General features: G+C 35.4%; 1 protein-coding gene across 14 annotated transcripts in view; it reads right to left on the bottom strand.

Moving 5' to 3' along the window:
- The window catches only part of KDM6A (lysine demethylase 6A), a 207,543-nt gene that overhangs the window by 65,297 nt on the left and 119,957 nt on the right, over positions 1–22,289 (bottom strand). For all 14 annotated transcript variants that reach the window (XM_032842468.1, XM_032842469.1, XM_032842455.1 and 11 more), the window contains 2 exons: positions 16,830–16,884; positions 12,766–12,800 (listed from right to left, as the gene is read on the bottom strand). In XM_032842468.1, coding sequence (XP_032698359.1) covers positions 12,766–12,800; positions 16,830–16,884 — 90 coding nt within the window. The remainder of the gene's footprint in view (positions 1–12,765; positions 12,801–16,829; positions 16,885–22,289) is intronic.

The following is a 22,289-nucleotide window of genomic DNA, read 5'->3' as shown; positions in this document are numbered from 1 at the left end:
TAAATTCAAATATAAATATGCAATATAAATTCATTTATATTTGTTTTCTTAAAGCATTTATAATTAATACAGAATTATTCATTTCAGTATGAGCTAAAACATTTTATTCTGTATCTTGTATTTCATTATTATAATTGGTTTCTAAACTTGTATCAGATTTGTTGATTAGAAACCCCATCCCCTCAAACTGACTCAATGAGGTAATAATTTTGTTTGCTAAATTTCTACTTAGTACTTTTACACCAATATTTATTACTGATATTGGCCCATATATTGCTTCCCTTTTGTACTATTTTTATCAGGTATACTTGCTTCAAACGGAAAAATGGGGAAAAACAGTATTATGGTTCCTCAAAAAATTAAACGTAAAATTATCATAAAAATCCAGTAATTTCACTTCTAGTTACACATCAAAAGGAATTAAAAGCAGGGATTCAAACAGATATTTGCACACTCATGTTCATAGCTGTATTATCAATAGCCAAAAGGTGGAAGCCACACAAGTGTCCACCAATAGATGAATGGATAAACAAAATGTAGTGTGTACATACAACAATGAAATATTATTAAGCCTTAAAGAAGAGTTAAGTTCTCATACATGCTACAACATGTACAAACCTAAAGATAATATGCTAAATGAAATATGCCAGGCACAAAAAGACAATATGATTCCACTTACATGAGATAGTTAAATTCACAGAGACAGAATGTAGAATAGTTGATTGCCAGGGGCTGGGTGGAAGGAGGAATGAGAACTTATTGTTTAATGGGTTCAGTCTGGGATGATGAAAAAACTATGGAGATGAATGGTACTGATGGTTCCACAATGTGAATGTACTTAATGACACAATAAACTAAAAAATGGCTAAATGGTAAAACTTATGTCACATACATTTTACAATTTAAAAAAAGAAGATACGAAAGCACTGTGGTTTGTAGTTAGTTTTTAGAATCAGGGATTTTCTTTCCTTTATATTTTTGAAATAAGCTACAGAACCATCAAGTGCAGAAAGGACTCTATTACCAAACACAAATGTCTCTCAAGTCAGATTAAAAGCTGCTAACAACTTCCCCCCTTTTATAAAGAGAAAGGAAGGAAGAGAGAGAGAGAAGTTTTTCATTTCCATAGCTCTGGAACATGTATAAAGTATTAGAATTATTAGGTCTTTAAAGGCTTGGTAGAATTCCCCTGTAAAACCATCTGGCCATGGTGCTTTCTGTAGGGCATTACTTAATTTTCCCTATTTCTTTTATAGAAACTGACTTTTTATAATTTTCTAATGAGGTCAGTTTTGCTAATCTGTATTTCCCTGGGATAGTCCATGTCATTAAATTTTTAATTCATTTTCATAGAGGTCTGTTTAGTAGTCTCGTATTAATAGCTCTAATTTCTTCTGTTTTCATGGTTACCTTATTTTGTGTGCTTTCTCTTTTATTCCCTTGATCAAGTTACCTAGTAGATTATCTATTCTTATTTTTTTCAGAGAACTAAGGTTTTGACCTATTAATTAGGTCTACTATTTTGCTTTCCTTTTCACATTATTAATTTCTTTAAAAAAAAAAAGTTTTCTTTACACTGATTTTTGTTTTAGTAACAGATTTCCTTGCATTGAATCATTCTTGACCCTACATATTCATGGCATACTTACTGCATCTTTAAATATCAACTGGAACTTCTCTTTCTTCAGGATTTTTGGATTTCTATAATGCACATAAATGAAATCAATCTACAGTGTTTTGGTAATAAACTAATGCTGGACAGTTAGAAGGGAAGGTTCAAAATGAAACTAATGATTCTTATAAACAGTGTTATTCATGACATTATTTTAACTATCCCTCAAGGGAAAAATAATTAAATTAGTTACAGTGCATTTATGCAAAGAGACGTAATACAGCTCTACATGCACGGATATGGAATGATTTCCAAAATATAATACTAACTTAAACAATTTATGTAAGGTCACGTGAGAACACACATAATTGGCTAATGTTTCAATAAAATTAAGAAAAATGAATATACATGCAAACATAAATGGATTTGCTTATACATACATGGATTTCTCTGGGAAGATATGAAATGGGGAGGGGAGAGAAAAAGTCTGGGGAGGAGAATAGGCTGTTACAGAAAAGGAATAAGGAGGGTACTTCACTGTATATTCTTTCAAGCACTTTCATTTTGGGTTATCTATTAAAAAATAAGTAATGCTTTAATAAAAAATTAAAAGGGAAAATTCTGTATCTTTCATCTTTAAAGGCTAATTAAGAATTCAGATGGCAAACTGTTCAAGTTATTTCATTAAATTTAAGGAAAGGGCCAATTACTACTACTACTACTACTACTACTACTACTACTACTACTATTACCACCATTACAAAAAAGTGGTTCTAGAGTCTCAGCTAAATTAAATGGGAGAGGTAAATTAAATAACTGTTAGAGGACTTCCCTCAAAGATGGCCACAAAGTAGGAGGACCCTTGGCTCACCTCCTCCCATGAACACAAATACATAACTATCAAATCATCTTAAATGCCCCAGATATCAACCTGAAGACTGGCAGAAAAAAACACCACAACTAAAGGTACAGACAAGGTAACACTGAAGGCAGAAAAATGTGAAGATGTGGTTTAAGGGAGAAACAGATAGTGGCTGCTGCAGAGTGGGTAGAGCTGTGGTCAGGAAGAAGGGTGAGAGAGTGAGAGGGGCACACGGGAATGATAAGGAAAAATTTCCCCAATGCCACTGGCTTGGAAAATGAGAGGAGCTGAATTTCATGGTATCTTGCAACTGAGGGGCTTAAACCCGGAGTTTGAAATATCAGTGGACTGCACTGGACTGGGCTCTGGGAGAGTCCAGAGGTTACTGAGGCTGCTCTTGGAGGAAAGGTAGGCAAACAACCCAGAGACATACAGCACGGAAACAATGATCTGAAGAGTGCCTAGGGCACACAACGGGGAGATTCTGCTCTTCTCAGAGCATGCCCATGAGAGGCAGCATTCTGGGGAGAGACCTCTCTGGAAACAAGGCATCTGGCTGGCACCATTTCACTCCCCTACCACTCAGCAAAAGAACAGAGCCACTACCAGCAGGAACCAGTGCCATTCAGGTATTGGCTGCCTAAATAACTTAACACTCAGCCCCACCCTACCCCATCCCCATTCTGGTGGAACTGTCCCTTCTCAGTCAGGCTTACCTCAGTCCCAGCACCATGGACCCCTCCCCCCAAAAGACCAACACAAACCCCTCCCCACACCACAGGTCCTGATAAGAAAGCTCTGTAGGGTCTCAGTTCCAGTGGAGGTGACGACAGGTCTCATTTCACAAGCAAACCGGAGCACAACTAGTAAAACTTGCCACATTCAGGCCAGGGACCAAAGCTGCCCAGGACTGGCAAAAAGAATCTCTGCAGATAACTGGCCTGAAGTTTAGAGCAGCCAGAACACAACAGCACAGTGCCTGTAGCACACACCAGAGACATTCCCTGAAGCACGAAACTCTGAGGCACTACACGACCTCTTCAGGCCATTACTTTCAGGTGCAGGAGACATAACTGGCTTTTCTAATACAGAGAAGGTGGCACGGACTTAGACAAAATAAGACAGCAATTTATCCCAAATGAAAGAACAAGATAAGGACATGCATGGCCAGAGATGTAGGCAAAACAAATATAAGTAACAGAACTGATGGAGACCTTAAATCAGTGATCATAAAGATACTCACCTGAACTTGAGAAAGAATGGAAGACATCAGTGAGACCCCTACCACATAAATAAAGGAGTTACAAAAGAATCAAAGATGTAGAGTACAATAAGTGAGATTAGAAACATGCTTGATGCAATGAACAGCAGGCTGGAAGACACAAAGGAATGAATTAATGTCCGAAAAAACAAAGTAAAGGAAAGCAATGAAGCTGAACAAAAGAGAAAACGAAGAATTATACAAAATGAGAATAGACTTAAGGAACTCAGTGACTCCATCAAACACAGTAACATTTGTATTACAGGAGTCCCAAAGAGAGAGAAAAGAGGGCAGAAAACTTATATGAAGAAATAATAGTTGAAAACTTCACCTTACCTGGGGAAGGAAACAGCTATCCAGATCCAGGAAGCACAGATAAGTCCCATTAAAGTCAACAAAAGCAGACCCACACCAAAAAATATAACTAAACTGGCAAAGTGTAGTAATAAGGAAAAAAATTTAAAAGCAGCAAGACGAAGACAGTTACTTATAACAGAAAACCCGTAAGGCTATCAGCTCATTTTTCAGCAGAAAACTCTTCAAGCCAGAAAGGACTGGCAGGATATATTCAAAGCACTGAGTAGGAAAAATGTGCAGTCAAGAATACTCTATCTAGCAAGGCTAACATTCAGAATAGAAGGAGAGATAAAGAGTTTCACAGACAAAACAAAAACTAAGAGTTTGTGACCACTAAGCCAGCCCAGCAAAAAATACTAAATGGGGACTCTGTGAGTGGAAAAGAAAAACCAAAAGTGACAGTATTAAAGTAGGAAACACAAAAGCAGTAAAAATGAGTATTTCTGTTAAAAAAAAAAAAATCAGGGGCACCTGGGTGGCTCAGAGGGTTAAGCCTCTGCCTTCGGCTCGGGTCATGATCTCAGGGTCCTGGGATCGAGGCCCGCATCAGGCTCTCTGCTCAGCAGGGAGCCTGCTTCTCCCTCTCTCTCTCTGCCTGCTTCTCTGCCTACTTGTGATCTATCTCTGTTAAATAAATAAATAAATAAATAAATAAATAAATAAATAAATAAAATCAATCAGTCAAGGAACTAAGAGAAAGAAATCCAAATAAGTCACTAAATCACTAAAGAAAACCAGAAAACCATGAAAGAATCATAAGGATCAGAGGAAATCTCCAGTAACAACCACAACACAAATAATAAACTGGCAATAAACACATATCAATAATTACTTTGAATGAAAATGGAATAAACGGCCCAATCAAAAGACAAACGGTAACAGAATGGATTAAAAAAACAAGATCTGTCTATATGCTGCCTAGAAGAAACTGGTTTTAGACCTAAAGACACAGGCAGACTGAAAGTGAGGGGATGGAAAAACATTTATCACACAAATGGTTGTCAAAAGAAAGCCTGCCTAGCAATACTTCTATCAAATAAACTAGACTTTAAAACAAAGACTGTAATGAGAGGCAAAGAGAGACACTTTATAATAATAAAGGGGACAATCCAAAAAGAAAATAAATTATAAATGTTTATGCACCCAACATGGGAGCACCCAAATACATAACACAATAATAAACAGAAAGGAACTAATCCATAATAATACGATAATAGTAGGGGACTTAACACCACACTTGTATCAATGACCAGATCAACTGAAGAGAAAAACAAAAAGGAAACCATGGTACAAGATGGATTTAACAGATACATCGCAAACCTTCCATCCTAAAACAGCAGAATACACATTCTTTTCAAGTGCACACGGGACATTTTCCAGAACAGATCACATATTACGCCACAAAATAGGACTCAACAAAATCAAGAAGATCAAAATCATACCATGCCCTTTTTCGGACCCTAACACTATCAAACTAGAAGTCAATCACGGGAAAAAAATCTGCAAAGGCCACCAATATACGGAGGTTAAATAACCTGATACTAAATAACAGATGGGTCAACCAGGAAATCAAAAGAATAAAAAAAAAAAAAATGGAAGCAAATGAAAATAAAACACAAAGGTCCAAAACCTTTGGAATGCAGCAAAAGTGGGTTCTAAGAGGGAAGTATACAACAATACAGACCTACTTCATGAAGCAAGAAGTCTCAAACAACCTAACCTTATACCTAAAGGACCTACAAAAAGAACCACAAATGAAGCCTAAAGTCAGCAGATGGAAGGAAATAATAAAGATTAGAGCCAAAATAAATGATATAGAAATGAAAAACACAACAGAAATCAATGAAATGAGGAGCTGGTTCTTGGAAAAAAAAATAGATAAAATTAATACACCTCTACTCAGACTTATCAAAAAGAAAAGAAAAAGGACCCAAATAAAAACACAAATGAGGCACGTAAAATAACAACCAACACCACAGAAATACAATTTCAAGACTATTATGATGAAAAACTATATGCCAACAAACTGGACAACCTAGAAGAAATGGATAAATTCCTGGAAACATAAATTACCAAAACTAAAAACAGGAACAGGAAAAACAGACTGATAACCGGCAAAGAAACAGAATAAATAATCAAAAAACTCCCAAAAAGCAAAAGTCCAGAACCAGATGGCTTCATAGGTGAATTCTACCAAACATTTAAAGAGTTAATACCTATTCTCCTCAAACAATCCCCACCCAAAAAAAAAAGGAAAGAAAAGAAAAGGAAGGAAATCTTCCACATTCATTCTATGAGGGCAGCATTACCCAGATACCAAAATCAGATAAAGACACACACAAAAGAGAAATATAGGCCAATATTTCTGATGAAAACAGATGCAAAAATCCTCAACAAAACACTAGCAAACCAAATTCAATAATACATTAAAAAAATCATTCACCAAGATCAAGTGGGATTTATTCCTGGGTTGGAAGGGTGGTTCAATATTTGCAAATCAATCAACGTGATAATATCAACTAACAAGAGAAGACGGAAGAACTACAGGATCACTTCAAAAGACACAGAAAAACTAAAAAGCAGGTTTAGAGGAATACCTCAACATAACGAAGGCCATATATAAAAAAAAAACCCACACTTAACATCATACTAAAAGGGGAAAAACTGAGAGCTTTATTTCTATAATTAGGAATAAGACAGGTATGTCTGCTCTCACCACTTTCATTCAACACAGACTGGAAGTCCTACTCACAGGAACCAGACAACAAAAACAAAGGTATCCCAACAGACAAGGAAGAAGTCAAACGTTCGCTATTTGCAGATTACCTGATATACAGGAAACCTGAAAGAATCTACAAAAAAACTGCCAGAAATGATAAACAAATTCAGTAAAGTTATAGGATATAAAATCAACGTACAGAAATCTGTTTCATTTCTATACAGCAAACAAATCGTTTGAACAACGAAGCAGCAGAAAGATAAATTAAGGAATCAATCCCACTTACGACTGCACCAAAAGCAAGATACCTAGGTATAAACCTAACCGAAGAAGTGAAAGACCTGTATTATGAAAACTGTAAAACAGCAATGAATGAAACTGAAGATGACACAAAGAAATGGAAAGATATTCCATGCTCATGTACTGGAAGAACAAAAATTGTTAAAATGCCTATACCACCCAAAGCAATCCACACAATTAAAGCAATCCCTATCAAAATGCCAGCAGCATTTTTCACAGAGCTAGAACAAAAAATCCTAACATTTGCATGGAGCCACAAAAGACCCTGAATAACCAGAGCAACCTTGAAAAAGAAAAGCTGGGGCGCCTGGGTGGCTCAGTGGGTTAAGCCTCTGCCTTTGGCTCAGGTCATGATCTCGGGGTCCTGGGATGGAGCCCCGCATCGGGCTCTCTGCTCAGCAGGGGGCCTGCGCCCCCTTTCTCTCTGCCTGCTTGTGATCTCTCTCTCTGTGTCAAATAAATAAATAAAATCTTAAAAAAAAAAAAAAACACAGCTTTAAAAAAAAAAGAAAAGAAAAGCTGGAGGCATCACAATTATAGACTTCAAGATATATTACAAAGCTGCAATAATCAAAACACTATAGTACTGGCACAAAAACAGACATACAGATCAATCGAACAGAACAGAAAACCCAGAAATGGACCTGCAGTTACATGGCCAATTAATCTTCAACAAAGCAGGAAAGAATAGCCACTGGGAAAAAGACAGTCTCTTCAACAAATGGAACTGGGAAAACTGAACAACATGCAAAAAAGAAGGAACTAGGACCATTCTCTTTCATCATACACAAAAATAAACTCAAAGTGGATTAAAGACCTAAAAGTGAGATCTGAAACCATAAAAGTCCTTGAAGAAAGCACAGGCAGTAATTTCTTTGACATCAGCCATAGCAACTTTTTTCTAGATAGGTCTCCTGACGCAAGGGAAACAAAAGCAAAAATGAACTATTGGGACTGCAGCAAAACAAAAAGCTCTGCACAACAAAGGAAACAATCATCAAAACTATAAGGCAACCTACAGAATGGGAGAAGATATTTGCAAGGACATATGTGGTAAAGGGTTAATATGCAAACTATACAAAGATCTTATACCATAGCCACCCTAAACACAAATAATCCAATTAAAAAATGGGCAGAAGACACAAATAGACACTTTTCCAATGAAGATATGTAAGTAGCCAAAAGACACGCGAAAAGATACTCAGCATCACTCATCATCAGGGAAATGCAAATCAAAACCACAGTATCACCTCAAACCTGTCAGAATGGCTAAAATCAGCAACACAAGAAACAACAGGTATTGCTGAGGATGTGGTTAAACGGGAACCCTCTTGTACTGGTGGCGGATATGCAAACTGGTGCAGACACTGGAAAACAGTATGGAAATTCCTCAGGAAGTTAAAAATAGAACTCCCCTATGATCTAGTAATTGCACTACTGGGTACTGACCCAAAGAGTAATACTAATTCAAAGGGATACATGCCCCCCTGTGTTTATAGCAACATTATCTATAATAGCCAAATTATCAAAAAAGCCCAAGTGTGCATCAACTGATGAATGAAGCAGATGTGGTAAGTGTGGGTGTATATGTATGTGTGTATATATATATATACATATATATATAATGGAATATTATTCAGCCATAAAGAGAATGAAATCTTGCCATTTGCAATGATGTGGATGGAGCTAGAGAGTATTATGCTAAGTGAAATAAGTGAGTCAGAAAAAGCCAAACACCAGATGATTTCACTCATATGTGGAATTTAAGAAACAGAAGAGCAAAGGCAAACCAAGAAACAGACTTAACCTTAGAAAACAAACTGATAGTTACCAGAAGGGAGGTCAAGGGAATAGGCTAAACAGGTATGGGGATTAAGGAGTGCATCTGTTGTGATGGGCAATGGGTGATGAATGCGAAGTGTTGAATCACTATATTGTACACTGAAACTAAAATCACACTGTATGCTGACTAACTGGAATTTAAATAAAAACATTAAAAAATAACTGATATAACTTTCCAAGAATAATTCTTAATATATTTACTTGGACAGATGACATTATACGGAGGAACAAAATTAACTTTATTTAGAGATGGTGTGATTATATACACAGAAACCTGAGAATCTGATTTTTAGATCTAGTAAGAACAGGTGTGTGGGAGATGGCAACCCATTAAAATTATCCATACCTAAACAGACGTACCGTATCATCCAGCAATTCCACTTGTCTGTATATTTTCAAAGGAAACAAAACCATATCTGAAAACAGATCTCAAAAACCACATCCCAAAGAGATATCTGTATTCCCATATGCAATGCAGCATTACAGACAATAGCGAAGGTATGGAAACAACGTTTAAGTGTCTCTCAAAAGATGGATCAAGAAAAGTGCGCCTGGGTGGCTCAGTTGGTTAAGCATCTGCCTTTGGGTCAGTTCATGATCCTGGGGTCCTAGGACTGGACCCCACGTCTAGCTCCCTGCTCAGTGAGGAGTCTCCTTCTCCATAGCCTTCCCCCTTCTTGTACTCCCTCTCTCTCTCTCAAATAAATAAAATCTTAAAATAAAAAAAAAAGATCAAGAAAATGTAGTATATAAATATAATGGAACAGTATTTCAGCCTTAAAAAAGGAAATCCTGTCATATGCAACAACATGGATAAACGTGGAAGGCATTATGCTAAGTGAAATAAGCCAGACAGAGAAAGACAAACAGTGTTTGGTATCATGTATGTGTAGGATCTCAGGGGGAGAGGGGATATATGAGGTGACGGGTGTGTTCATTAACTTGATGGGAGAAATCCTTTCACTATATGTATGTATATCAAATCATCACACTGTGCAGTTTATCTTACAATTTTATTTGCCAATTACACTTCAATAAAGCTGAAAAATAAAATAACCCAACCCAGATTTATGATGAAATTTAACCAAAAAAATTTTAAAGAAACAAATAAAAAAAATACCCTACACTTCCATTTCTACAATAGGCCTCCTTTTTGTCTTTCAAACACAAATTCAGTACCACAAAGCCACTATAGTTGGTAACACCTCTTTATTAGAATGACCCAGCAACACACACGCACTCCACTCCATCAACCCCAACTGATTTTTATCACTGGCTCCTTCTCTCCATTCAGGACTCCTCCCAAGTAACTCTTATTCAGAGAGGCCTACCTTAATCACTCCTGTTAAAAAAGTATTCCCTCACTTTTGTCTTAATCATGGTCTTCCTGTTTAATCCTATGAAGGTAATGGGGGGGACAGGGCCCTCAGGGTTTATAAAGCGATAGTAAATTATTTCTACATTTATTAACAGAAGACTTTCTATATAAAGAAACTTTCACTAAACTATTTGGTTACCTAGCAGTAGCCACTAACCATGTATGACTACTTAAATTTACATTTTAAAATTCTATATTCATAAATATAGTCATATAAATCAGCTGAAAGTCACTTTCTATAGCTAGGTAGAGAGGGAGGCATTTTTGCTCTTCTTAAATTTTTACCTGAAAATGAAAACCCTTGTTGTAAGTACTGAATAGGGATTTTTCAATCTTTTCATATGCTTACAGTATCATCTTTTGTCATCTAATAATTATATACTCTGCTTGCCATAAATTTTGTTCTCATCATTTTGTTTTGTTTAATCTTAACAGGAACTAAAATTTACCAAATGAACGAATCAATGGAGGGAGGGCCCTGTCCCCACAGTACCTTCACAAGATTAAAAGATTAATACCAACAGCTTCTCATCAGAAACAATGAAAGCCAGAAGACAATGGAATATAAATTTCAAAGTGATCAAATAATAAAACAGAATTCCATGACCAGCAAAAACTCTCATTAAAAATAAAGGTGAGGGGCACCTGGGTGGCTCAGTGGGTTAAAGCCTCTGTCTTTGGCTCAGGTCATGATCCCAGGGTACTAGGATCGAGCCCTGCATCGGGCTCTCTGCTCAGCGGGGAGCCGGCTTCCTCCTCTCCTGCCTGCCTCTCTGCCTACTTGTGGTCTCTGTCTGTCAAATAAATAAAATCTTAAAAAAAGAATAAACAAATAAAGGTGAGAGGGCGCCTGGGTGGCTCAATTGGTTAAGCATCTGCCTTCAGCTCATGTCATGATCCCAGGGTCCTGGGATCGAGCCCCGCATCAGGGTCTCTGCTTAGCAGGGAGCCTGCTTCTTCCTCCTCTCTCTCACTCTCTCTCTCTCTGCCTGCCTCTCTGCCTACTTGTGATCTGTCAAATAAATAAATAAAATCTTTAAAATAAGTAAGTAAATAAATAAATAAATAAATAAATAAAGGTGAGAATGGGGCGCCTGGGTGGCTCAGTCAGTTAAGCATCCAATTCTTGGTTTTGGCTCAGATCATGATCTCAGGGTCGTGAAATCAAGCCTTATGTCCAACTCCACGCTAGGCCTGGAGCCTGCTTCAGAGTCTCTCTTTCTCCCCCTTGAACCCTCCCCTCACCTCTTTATCCCCCCTCAAAAAACTAAATAAAAAAGTAAAAAATAAAAGTGAGAAAACTTCTGCTTCAGCTAGTAACAGACCAGTAATCTCACTAAGAACTAGAAAATTTTAGGGGAAAAAGAAAATCAGAACTTCTCATTTTGAAGGCAGCAGAGAGTACTGAAGTAATGAGAACAGAAGGAGTGAAGAAGTCTCCATGGAAAGAACAACTCTGGAGAGGGAGCTGAGTTCTGTAGCAGCTTTCACCTTGGGGCCTTTGCTGATTTGGCAAAAATCAGCAGTTGGCAAGAGGGTAGGATTAACACTGGCAGGTGAAGACTCCAATCCACAAGGTAAGGAAATTCTCACATGCATCTTCTCAAGGTGGATAAAACCCCTAGATTAGTAGGGTATCCAAACCTGAGTGTGCATAAAGTCTTACTCAGTGGGCACACGCTCATGTGTGTTTTGGGGGGGAAGGAGAGCAGATGAAGTGTCCAGGAATCTGATATTAATTTTTTCAAGCACCCCATGGTAGCCCTGAAACTAAACAGACCTTACAAAAATAGATGTACAAACATACAGTATTTTTCCCAAAAAAGTAGTTATAAAATTTATATTTGGGGATAAACTCTGATTACTTAATATTTTACTCTCATACCAACTTATAACTGATTTTCCATCCCACTGCCAAGAATAAATGTCTATGTGTTATACCTTTTATCACACAACTTAACAAAATCTTCCATACACAAAACCAAAATGTTCTAAAATTAAACTGAAAAGGTTTTTTCAAGTACAGCAACCATAAAAGGACTGAGATCAAGAGGTAACTCTACTATGCCTTTCAAATGGTGACACATGGAAAGAATATTTTAATCTTAAGTAAAACTAAAACAATGCATTATAACAACTATCTATGAATGTTCTGCAAAGAAAACTAGACATTCTACATCAAGAGTTAAGAGAAATCTCAAATATAGTCATTAAAGGCTGCAGATACTTCAGGTTTGGAGGCAAAACATATCAAATGAAACTTCCTAATATACAGCAAGTACTGTTTCACTACGTAAAATCTTGATCACATTTAATGCATACAAAATATGTGAAGGAGATAATGCCCAGAATCCCATTAAATTGTATGTATGTCTGACTTCACTTACAATGATATGGGTGATCACTTTTAAGTAAGGTAAGTTAAAACACTTACCTGGGTTTCATATAAGTGGGCAATGTGAAACTGAACTGCAAAGATGATGGAAAAAAAATCAATACCAATATAATAGTGTTTGGGGTAAATTAATAATATAAAATGTCAAACATAAGCACAATCTACACTATAGAGATTAAATAATGAGACATAACTTTTATTTTTAATAAAACAATATACAAGCAAACACACTAAAGAACATGAACATAAGACGCCACATATGCCACATGTATTCACTGTTGGTCACTATCAAATTTTGTCAATATAATTATTAAAATTTACATTAAAATCTATAGCAAGTGACTATACTCCTTACAAAGTTCAAAACTGCAAGATGAAGCAAATAGAGAAAACTCCTATAATCTATGCATTTCAAAACATAGTGTTTAAACACTGAGTTCCAAGTCAATTAATATAGTAAAGTCAATATTTGATTAAAAAAATATATATATATCTATAAACCAAAGAAAGCCTCTAATTCCTTATACCACATTTCATAACAACATTTATAAAGAAATCATAAAGCAGGATGATGCTCGTAATAACACACAGAGGAAATGAGTTGTTGCATTTCTCTATCAGTTCTTCAGAATTATTTAAAAAAAAAAAAAAAAGCCAAAAACCACTTAGAAGGCAAGAATAGTTAACAGTCCCAAGATGAACAAATATGTCTGGAAAATCAAGTAAGAATATAGTTGAGCTTTTGTTTGCAGCTCTCCTTGATACTGCATCACCAAAGTATGAATGATTGAACAAAAGCCAACAACGAACCAGGAATCAAAACTGGATTCTAGCTACTTCAATACTGTTAAGTTTCATTCTTCAATGACAACTCTTTTTTTTAATGTTCTATCTACCTGGATTTCATAGCTGGATTTCAGGAGTCTGGGAGCCTTTCAAATTTATATGGAAAAATGTTTGCGTGGATCCTTGAAAACAAGTTCCACAGGACTACCATCAAGTATTCACTGCTGGATGCACCATGAACTAACTCTGTCACTGATTCCTCTAACTGTAAGATGCACCTGGGAGGCCTGTTAAAAATAGAGATTCCTGAGATTATGATTCAGTGAGCCTGGAGCATGCCCTACAAAGTCGCCTTTTTAATCAGTTCTGCAACAGACTCTTATACCTGTTCCCTAGACTAATATCTGGGAAGAACTGAACTAAGTAACCATAAAGAACAAAACAAATGAAATACATGATGAACTTTAAAATCAAACATTTTTAGATCAAAAGTAAAACTGCATCTTTCCATAAATAATTGTTAAATATCACACGTTAACTAATCAGAGATGAGGCAAAATAAAAATACCTTTAGAAGATGAAATCAGATTTTTGTGAACGATACATAAAAATAATAATAAAAGTTCTACATATATAGATAAACTCTCTACCTACATCTGTTGAGGGCTTTTCTTATTTTCCATCCCCCTTTTCCAACACAGCTCTCCCTTCAGATTGCAGTTCCAAATTTTACCTCACTACATCAATGGAGAGAGACTGGGTTAGAGGTTAAGAGAATGAGAAAGAGATGGAAAAATCTATTCTCATCTTCCCCAATCTTCTTACTTCTCTAATAAAGGTGAAAAGGAAGAAAAGAACAGCAACTAGCTAGCATCCTACCATCACCCCAAACTTCCTCCTAACTTAGCCCCTTGCCCCTCTGTCTAGGGCTTTCCTATGCAATGAATTACTAAATCCAGTGTCATCTTTTTCTAATGTGAAAACCACTACATATTTAAATTCTACGAAGTCCTCTTCAAGTGGAACATAACCATACAACTAAGAAAAAGCTCCACTTGGCTAAGTCTCAATTAGAAGTGGAAATGGTTAACAAATATTGCTTTAAAAGGTTCTGAAATGAACTTTTTTCAGAAATTATACATTATTTTTAGAATTAAAAGAATTGATTAAATCTAGAGGAAACAATTTTATCCCAAAGGGCCATCATATAATAAAGTCCCACCACGCCACGATTCTACTTTTTAAAACACCAACTGTAATTAACCCCTCTTAAAAAGCTCTAGAGGCAGTAAGTATATCTACTTACTTTTTAATTGCATAAATGAATTGTGCCATAAGATAAAAATATCTCATATAGACTTTTTTTAAAAGCTTACTTTCCTTTCTATAACCTTCTGATCTTTGCAGTATCACAAGTAATATGTAAGATTTCAAAGAACAGTCACGGTCTCTGGCATACACAAATAGGTGATGATGTTAAAAATTCAAAGAGAAATAAGCTTTGCAAAGATAGTTAGAGCCTGGTACTTCAATAGTAATAATATCTGGCTCAAAGTACTTAGTCTACATTTGTTAGTGCTCTGTAAGACATCAGCCATTATTGTGGTTATCATGTAATCACACAGAGACAGCCTAAAATAAACTACCCAAATCAACTGAATTATAATGGCCTAAAGTCTCTAAATAAAGCACATTCCCTTCCATCACAGTAACCAGCCTTGTAGCACAGAAAGTCCTGAAACCAGGCAAACTCCTCAGTCCTAGGAAAAACAGGATGTTGGTCACCCTCCCTCCTATTTCCTTTCTCAACAACCAACAGAGACAGAGACAGAGTAAACTTAAAGATGTATTCATTATGGTTCAAATCATCCTCTTCATGTTCAACAGGTAGTTTTCTGTCCAACGGTGCTCATTCTACAAATGTAGGTGCTCTCCCCTCAAGCAAGAGCAATGACTTACAACTGAGATTTAACTTCAACAGGACAGAATAAAATGAGGATTTACCAAAATATTTAGTTTGGCATTTATGAAACATCCCTCAGAAGTTATCATTCAAACTGACATATTAGTCAGTTATGAGAGTTTGCTTTAAGGTACTAGATATAATCAATCAAATGAAGAGGAGCTGTTTTCTCATTCCTATATAATTAAGGAAATATAAATTAACATTTCAATAAGTTTATCAGTGAGTTAAATTCTAATCTAATCTCATCTTAGAAACTAAAATATTGCTGCACTTGTTACCTTCCCACGATTTGTTCTGCCAATACACTGATCAGTTTCATTTAAAGAAAACAGAATCTTTTATGTTTTCTCAGAAAACTGCCTCTAGTAGAAGTATGAGATAATTGGTCTGGTTTAGATGATGATTTCATTCAAACCATGTCATAATTCATGTAATATCAAGTTACATCCTAATTTCTATAGCCTTTTTCATGTACTCCATCATCTTCCTAGGCATTTTTAACACTGACACTACTTTTCACTTAATGACATTCTCTAGCATTAGAACATGAGTCACTCAGAGTAAAATACCTAGAATCCTTTGACCTGAAATTTTCATTAAGAATGATTCAACTTTTTATACCTATTTTTCAAGAAAGTTTTAAAGAAATCCAGCTTGAACTCAATGAATATCCTTAAAACTTTTATTGGCTGCTTTATACTAAATATGCCAACACATACTTATTGATAAACACATCATAATCAAACCAAACTGCTTCTGGAAAAAAAAACACACAGAAGCAGAAAATAACTGCCTGGGGGAAAAAAAAAAAACAAACCCCACTGTAGCAGAAGATGTTTCTCACACACATTCCTTTTTAATTAATTGAAAACTGTCGCTTCAAACTTTATATATACGTAAAAGTACAATAAAAAACAAAGAGTGCATTCATAATTATCAATCATTTTTTTAATACCACACAGCAGGAATCAGTGAGCTATAACTTAAGAATCTTTGTATACTTAAATTTTCCTAAAAGACTGGTAAACCCCATTTTTAATCCCCCAATTCATCTACAATATTAATTAATGCAGGAATAATCAATCTTGTTCATTAGTACAGACAATTTTAATTCAACAATGCAGTTCACTAGCATATCTATTTTAGACACAAGCTTTTCACAATAATTGGTCTCACATGTTCCATTTGTACAAGTAGCCATGGAAACCAATACAGTTAGATCCAACAATTCTAGAAGAAAAATTACACAGGACCTTATCACTATCATCACTATCAACATCATCATCATTACTACTATTTACCATGAGGTGATCTGAATACATGTAGAAAACTATTACTTAAAAATACTTACTTTCAGCATTGGACAAAGTGCAGGGATTGCAGTCAACCAAAGCTAACTGAAAATGCTGCAAGAAGAGATGAGAAAATCAGTGCACTAAATTCAGTCATATAAATGTGTCTTAATTTTCAGGTATGTAAAGTTTAACATAATCATGAAACTACACTATGCAAATAGAACATACCGGACAAACAACTAGAATCACTTTGTACATTTATTGCTGATAACAGGCTGCTGGGTTACTTCCTTGAGACAGCTGAGAATGGAGAATTAAAAACTTGATATCAAGTTATCCTATGTATAACTGTTTTTATGAAACTTCAAGTAAACAGTATCAGCTATAGAGCAGTTTAAATAGTTTAATCATTACTTTAAAACTGAAAGTAAAAGTTTAATGTATTAATGTCAGAATACCACTGTTTATTTCAAAATGAAACATGAACTTCAGAAACAAATGAAATATATGACAATAGAAGGCTAAAACTATCTACCTTATTGATTCTCCAATAATCATTTTATCTGGTGCTTTAAGATTTTATTTATTTGTTAGAGAGAGAGGGAGAGAGAACAAGCAGGGGGAGGGAAAAGGAGAAGCAGACTCCCCACTGAGCAGGGAGCCTGCCACAGGGCTTGATTCCAGAATCCTGAGTTCATGACCCTAGTCAAAGGCAGATGCTTAACCAACTAAGCCACCTAGGGGTCCCTGTACTTGGTGCCTTTTAAAACTACTTGAAATAGTACCAGGAATGCATCAAATAGCCTATCTTGAAGTTCATCTATGAAATATAATTATCTTTTTAGAATGCATGTACTATTCTTTGTGTAGGCAATATTAAACCACTAACTTTACAATATCCACATATAATAACATCATATCAGCCTCACCAAAAAAATACATGTTAAAATTCAATGGATAACACTAATTTCTAAGAATACAAATCACAATCAAGAACACGGGGTAACATTTGACATCTACTTTATCACCATTAAACCTAATATATAAACTAAGAAAAAAAAAAGAAACAAGTACTAGAGTTGGTATAAAATCCTTAGGATAAAAAAAAGTACATCTCTCTGAACTCTTCTAAAAATTATTTCCATACATGTATATTCAAATTTTCTGAGTCCCTACAAGATTTTAACATTAAAAGTAATAAACACCCAAAGTGTAAACCCATTTTTAAAAATTGACCACAATAAGCTCACTCCTATCCATAATCCAAATATCTAAATAGTTGCATTTTTTATAACTACTGGACAAACTGAAAATTGACATGCATAATGACAACTTCCAGATATAAACTCAAAAAGACTTTTTATCAAGAGAAACATTAGCAAGTTTTCAGTACTGTATTTCAATACAGAATGAACAAAACTGCACTTGGTCAACGAGAACCCTCAATTAACAAAAATAAACTAATGACAGCTATCGGGTGTTAAGTGAAAGGAAGGTTAAAAGGCATCGTTTGGTATGAACACAGTAGCTATCATATTCCTTTACAAATGTCTGTTATGTGCAAGCATAATGAGGCTGGCCTACATTTGCAGTACTCTTTAAAATTTAAGGGCTGTAATATTCTGAATGGGAAAACCACTAACAAAATGACTATGACCCTTAAGTAGTAAATATTTAATTCATTTTACAAATGTCTGTCAAGTTATCTATAATGCCCTTAGGACAATGCAGGCACTAGGAATACAATGGTCAACGAAACAAAAGTGAAACTTATTTGTCATGGCTGACTAAGTAAAAAAAAAAAATCCAACATCTGAACACTTTAAGAACTGCTTTTATTAAAAAGAAACAAAACAACAAAGAATTGCATTTATTCTGCCTTGGCCTACTAAGCAGACTGTATATACGCTCAAACAACCCTTTAGTGTGCTATCACAGCAACAGAAACCAGACTATTTAACTGAGTATTTGTATACCTGAATAAAATATAACACTGTTATGTCAACTCTATCTCAATAACGAAAATTAAAAGTGAGCACTATGAAAGCAAAGCTTGCTTTATAACCACTTGCCTTCCCCTGGACAAAAAGAGCAGCACAGTAGCCACACATTCAGATTGTACTACATTTCTGAGTCTAATTTATCCTGTAGGCATACATAGAGAAGACAGAATTTTCCTAAATGAGCCATCAGAGGATACAAACTGACCTGCAAAGAAAGTCTTCAAGATGGCAGTATTTAAGTTTTACCATTACAAAGACATCTCACAAAGAGCAGAGAGATGCATAATTCGAATTGCCTAGACTACACTTCATCTATCAATATGCAAGGCCCTGCAACGAAACCTGGCAGAAGCAATTCTGGACCATGATTTATGTAAGTATTAATCAATCTTAAAAACACCAATGAAGCCACTGATATATCTTTTCAAATCCACAACATCATGAAATATTAAATATTTCCAAACAGTGACAATATAGAAAAATTGCTTGGCAACAGAAATATATTCAAAAACATACATGTGAAAATGAAGGAACTTACAGAATAATTACTAAGTATAAGAAACTAAGAAAAGCCACATAAAACTACCCCATAAAAAGAAAAACAATGATATACTTTCCAGTAAACTGAAGGGAAATGAAGGACTGGGGTGGGGACAACATGACCTCAGAGTTTCATTTTTCATATCTAAACCAGATGCAAAATAGATGTACCTATTAACATATAAGCCAGCAGAAATAACTATCAATTATAATAATCAGCCCTGAGATCTGAAAATACCATGGTAAAATATCCAGCACCCATCCCTGCAAACCAACAGAAGAAGCTAAGAAACATCTGCATCTCGCACGGAAATACTGCAGTAATGAAACGGACTATTGCTGTGTGAAATAGTTATCATGCGGTAGAGGCTTCTGCAGTTCAAAGACTATATACAATCCTCAAGGCAGAAAACATTCTATAGAAAATTAATTTCCAAGCAAGATTTACCTAACATATTTTTTTAATGTTATGGCAATTTTCTTTTTATAGAGCACTTCTGGTCCAATTTAACAAAAAGGATCTATTCATAAAAATTTCTGTTGACATCTTAATTACCAAAGTCACCTTTTGTTTTAAAAGCTTTTGATTTGTTCAATATTTCAAAATAACTTCATAGCATTTTGCTTTATATAGATTAAGGAACCTGATTTCTAACTGGAGGAGGACAATCTATATTCATGAAATTAACACATAAAACTCAGGTTTCAAGACTTTCTTTTCAAATTGTTTAAAAGAGTTCTAGCTGTATAGTCTGTGATTATCTCACAAATCTTTTCAATTGTAGAACCCTTCAACTATATTCCCAGTCCTGAAGACAAGCTGTGATATAACTTTTTTTGTGGCAATTAACAAATTACTTATGTGTGTGTAAGTTATTAAAATTTAGAGCAATGTTTGGATTCGAGATTCAATCTTGGGATGTTCTGACTCAGTGGGCTGGGGATGACACCCTGTAAACCAAAAAAAAGCTTCTACAAGTTACTCCAATGCACAATCAGGGTTAAATGCCACTATTTTAGTTTTTAAATTGTGTACTTGCTCCCCAAAACTTTACTTCAGACTATGTAGACAAGGCGGGTGTAGTCGATACTGTTGTCTCTATTAAATCAGTGTAGAAAAAGTCTTTTAGAAATAAAATGGCAACACCAGGCACTCTGCTATGGCTATGCATCTATGGAAATGAATGCACGGCTCAATGAAATGAATGTTTTATTAGAAGTTTAAAAGACAATTCCATAATGTAACCCAAAGGGTGTAAATGAGGGAAAAAAGAAAAGAGGTACTTTAGGCTGAGGAAACAAGTTATTTTTACACAACACTTATGAAAGAGGGTTTTATGGATCATTTTAAGAAAGAAGAGGGAAAACAGGTTGTGTACTCTTGCAAGTCAAGTGATTTTTTTTCTTTTTCATTGTTACAGATTGCCACAATGAATTAAAACCAACAACTTCATTCCTAAACCTAATAGTCTATGATAAATGGATGAGACTAGGGAAAGGTCCTGGGATGTGATAGTACTTCAAGGATTCCGTCTCCGAAAATGAGATACAGAACTGGAAGGAGAAAGTTCTGGTAGGGTGTTGTGAGTCACACTGCTGGGTAAGCTGATCTGGTTGAGGTTCTTTTAAAGCCCTCAAATTCAAGTTCTTCTGATTCTCTGTAATACAAGATTATTACAACTGTTTTGAAGAGAAACTCTACTGCATACCAGTAACTAATAGCTAATGGATCCTGGCAATCTTCAGTCAAAAAAAAGTCTCCAATCTGGAGTCCTCTAAAAGTATCCTTAACAAGGAAGTAAAAGAAAAGACACCGTATACTGAAGATGTTCAAAATCTTATTTCTTTTCACAGTCCTTCTTTACGGCTCCAGACTTCTGTCGGTCTATAACAACATCTGATATGCCTCAGGTACTTCCATCTCAATCTACTCCCAAAGGACTTATTGCCACTCAGAGTCTTTCCACCTCCCAATCCCAAAACTTGCTGCTACTTTATCACCTACTTTAGTTAATGGAAAAATGAATTAAGTCAATAAATGAGGAATCTGTTTCACACTGAATCAGTTAATAAATTAACCCTTATGATCTATAGAATGTATTACCTCTCATTCATCCATCCATCCACTGAGAACCCATTTATCCCATGGATCTTGCTCATCTTTTTTTCCTGATTAACAGTGTCCTACCTAGTCTCCCAACTCATTTCTATCGAAAGGTATAAAACTGACTAGAAATTTTAAAACACTGGTTCTAGTATGTGTCTAATCTGTGTATATAAATGATCAGAATACAGGATGACCTGTTTCCCAAGTTCTTTAAATCAAGCAGTGTACAATTTGTTTTCACATCAAAATTAAGACTGATATTTACACCAGTAACAAATACAAAGTGAACATGATATATATTTTATAAATGAGATAAATGTTGTTTTGGAACATAACCTCTTTTTTTAATGTGGCATTAGACACACTGAATGTTTCACAAAGTTGCATTTGAAGACCAAAATATTTACACCATAAATTTAAATAGTTATGGGTAAATACCAAAAATAAACACGTTTTGATTAGAAATGATTTCTTGTAGTTAAAATATATTTGAGGAGATAAAACTGAACTGGGAAACCTGGACTCACCCTAACTCTTCCATATCATAGAATGGTGACTGCACATCTATGAGCAGTCATGTCCTTTTCAAACATGCATTTTCGAGCTTCACACTTAAAGCTATATATGTACTAGAACTCAAGGCAGAAGTGAGTAGCAAATGGAAAAACGAAACTGGGCAGGCAGTGTGAAGTGGAGAAAGCATTATGTGGTGGCTAGATAAACCAATTAGGAGATCAACTCATAACAGAGAACTGTATCTAGGAAAGATTAAAAGGAAAAGTACAAGTTAAAGAGTAGAGGAAAAAGGAATAAGCAGGGCAATCATTTTTGCCCACAAATAAGTAAAAATGGACAGAAGATAAAGT

Source organism: Lontra canadensis, unplaced genomic scaffold (genome assembly GCF_010015895.1).
Source record: "Lontra canadensis isolate GAN:19392208 unplaced genomic scaffold, GSC_riverotter_1.0 scaffold131, whole genome shotgun sequence".
Taxonomy (NCBI): domain Eukaryota; kingdom Metazoa; phylum Chordata; class Mammalia; order Carnivora; family Mustelidae; genus Lontra; species Lontra canadensis.
This window is presented reverse-complemented; position numbering and strand designations above follow the sequence as displayed.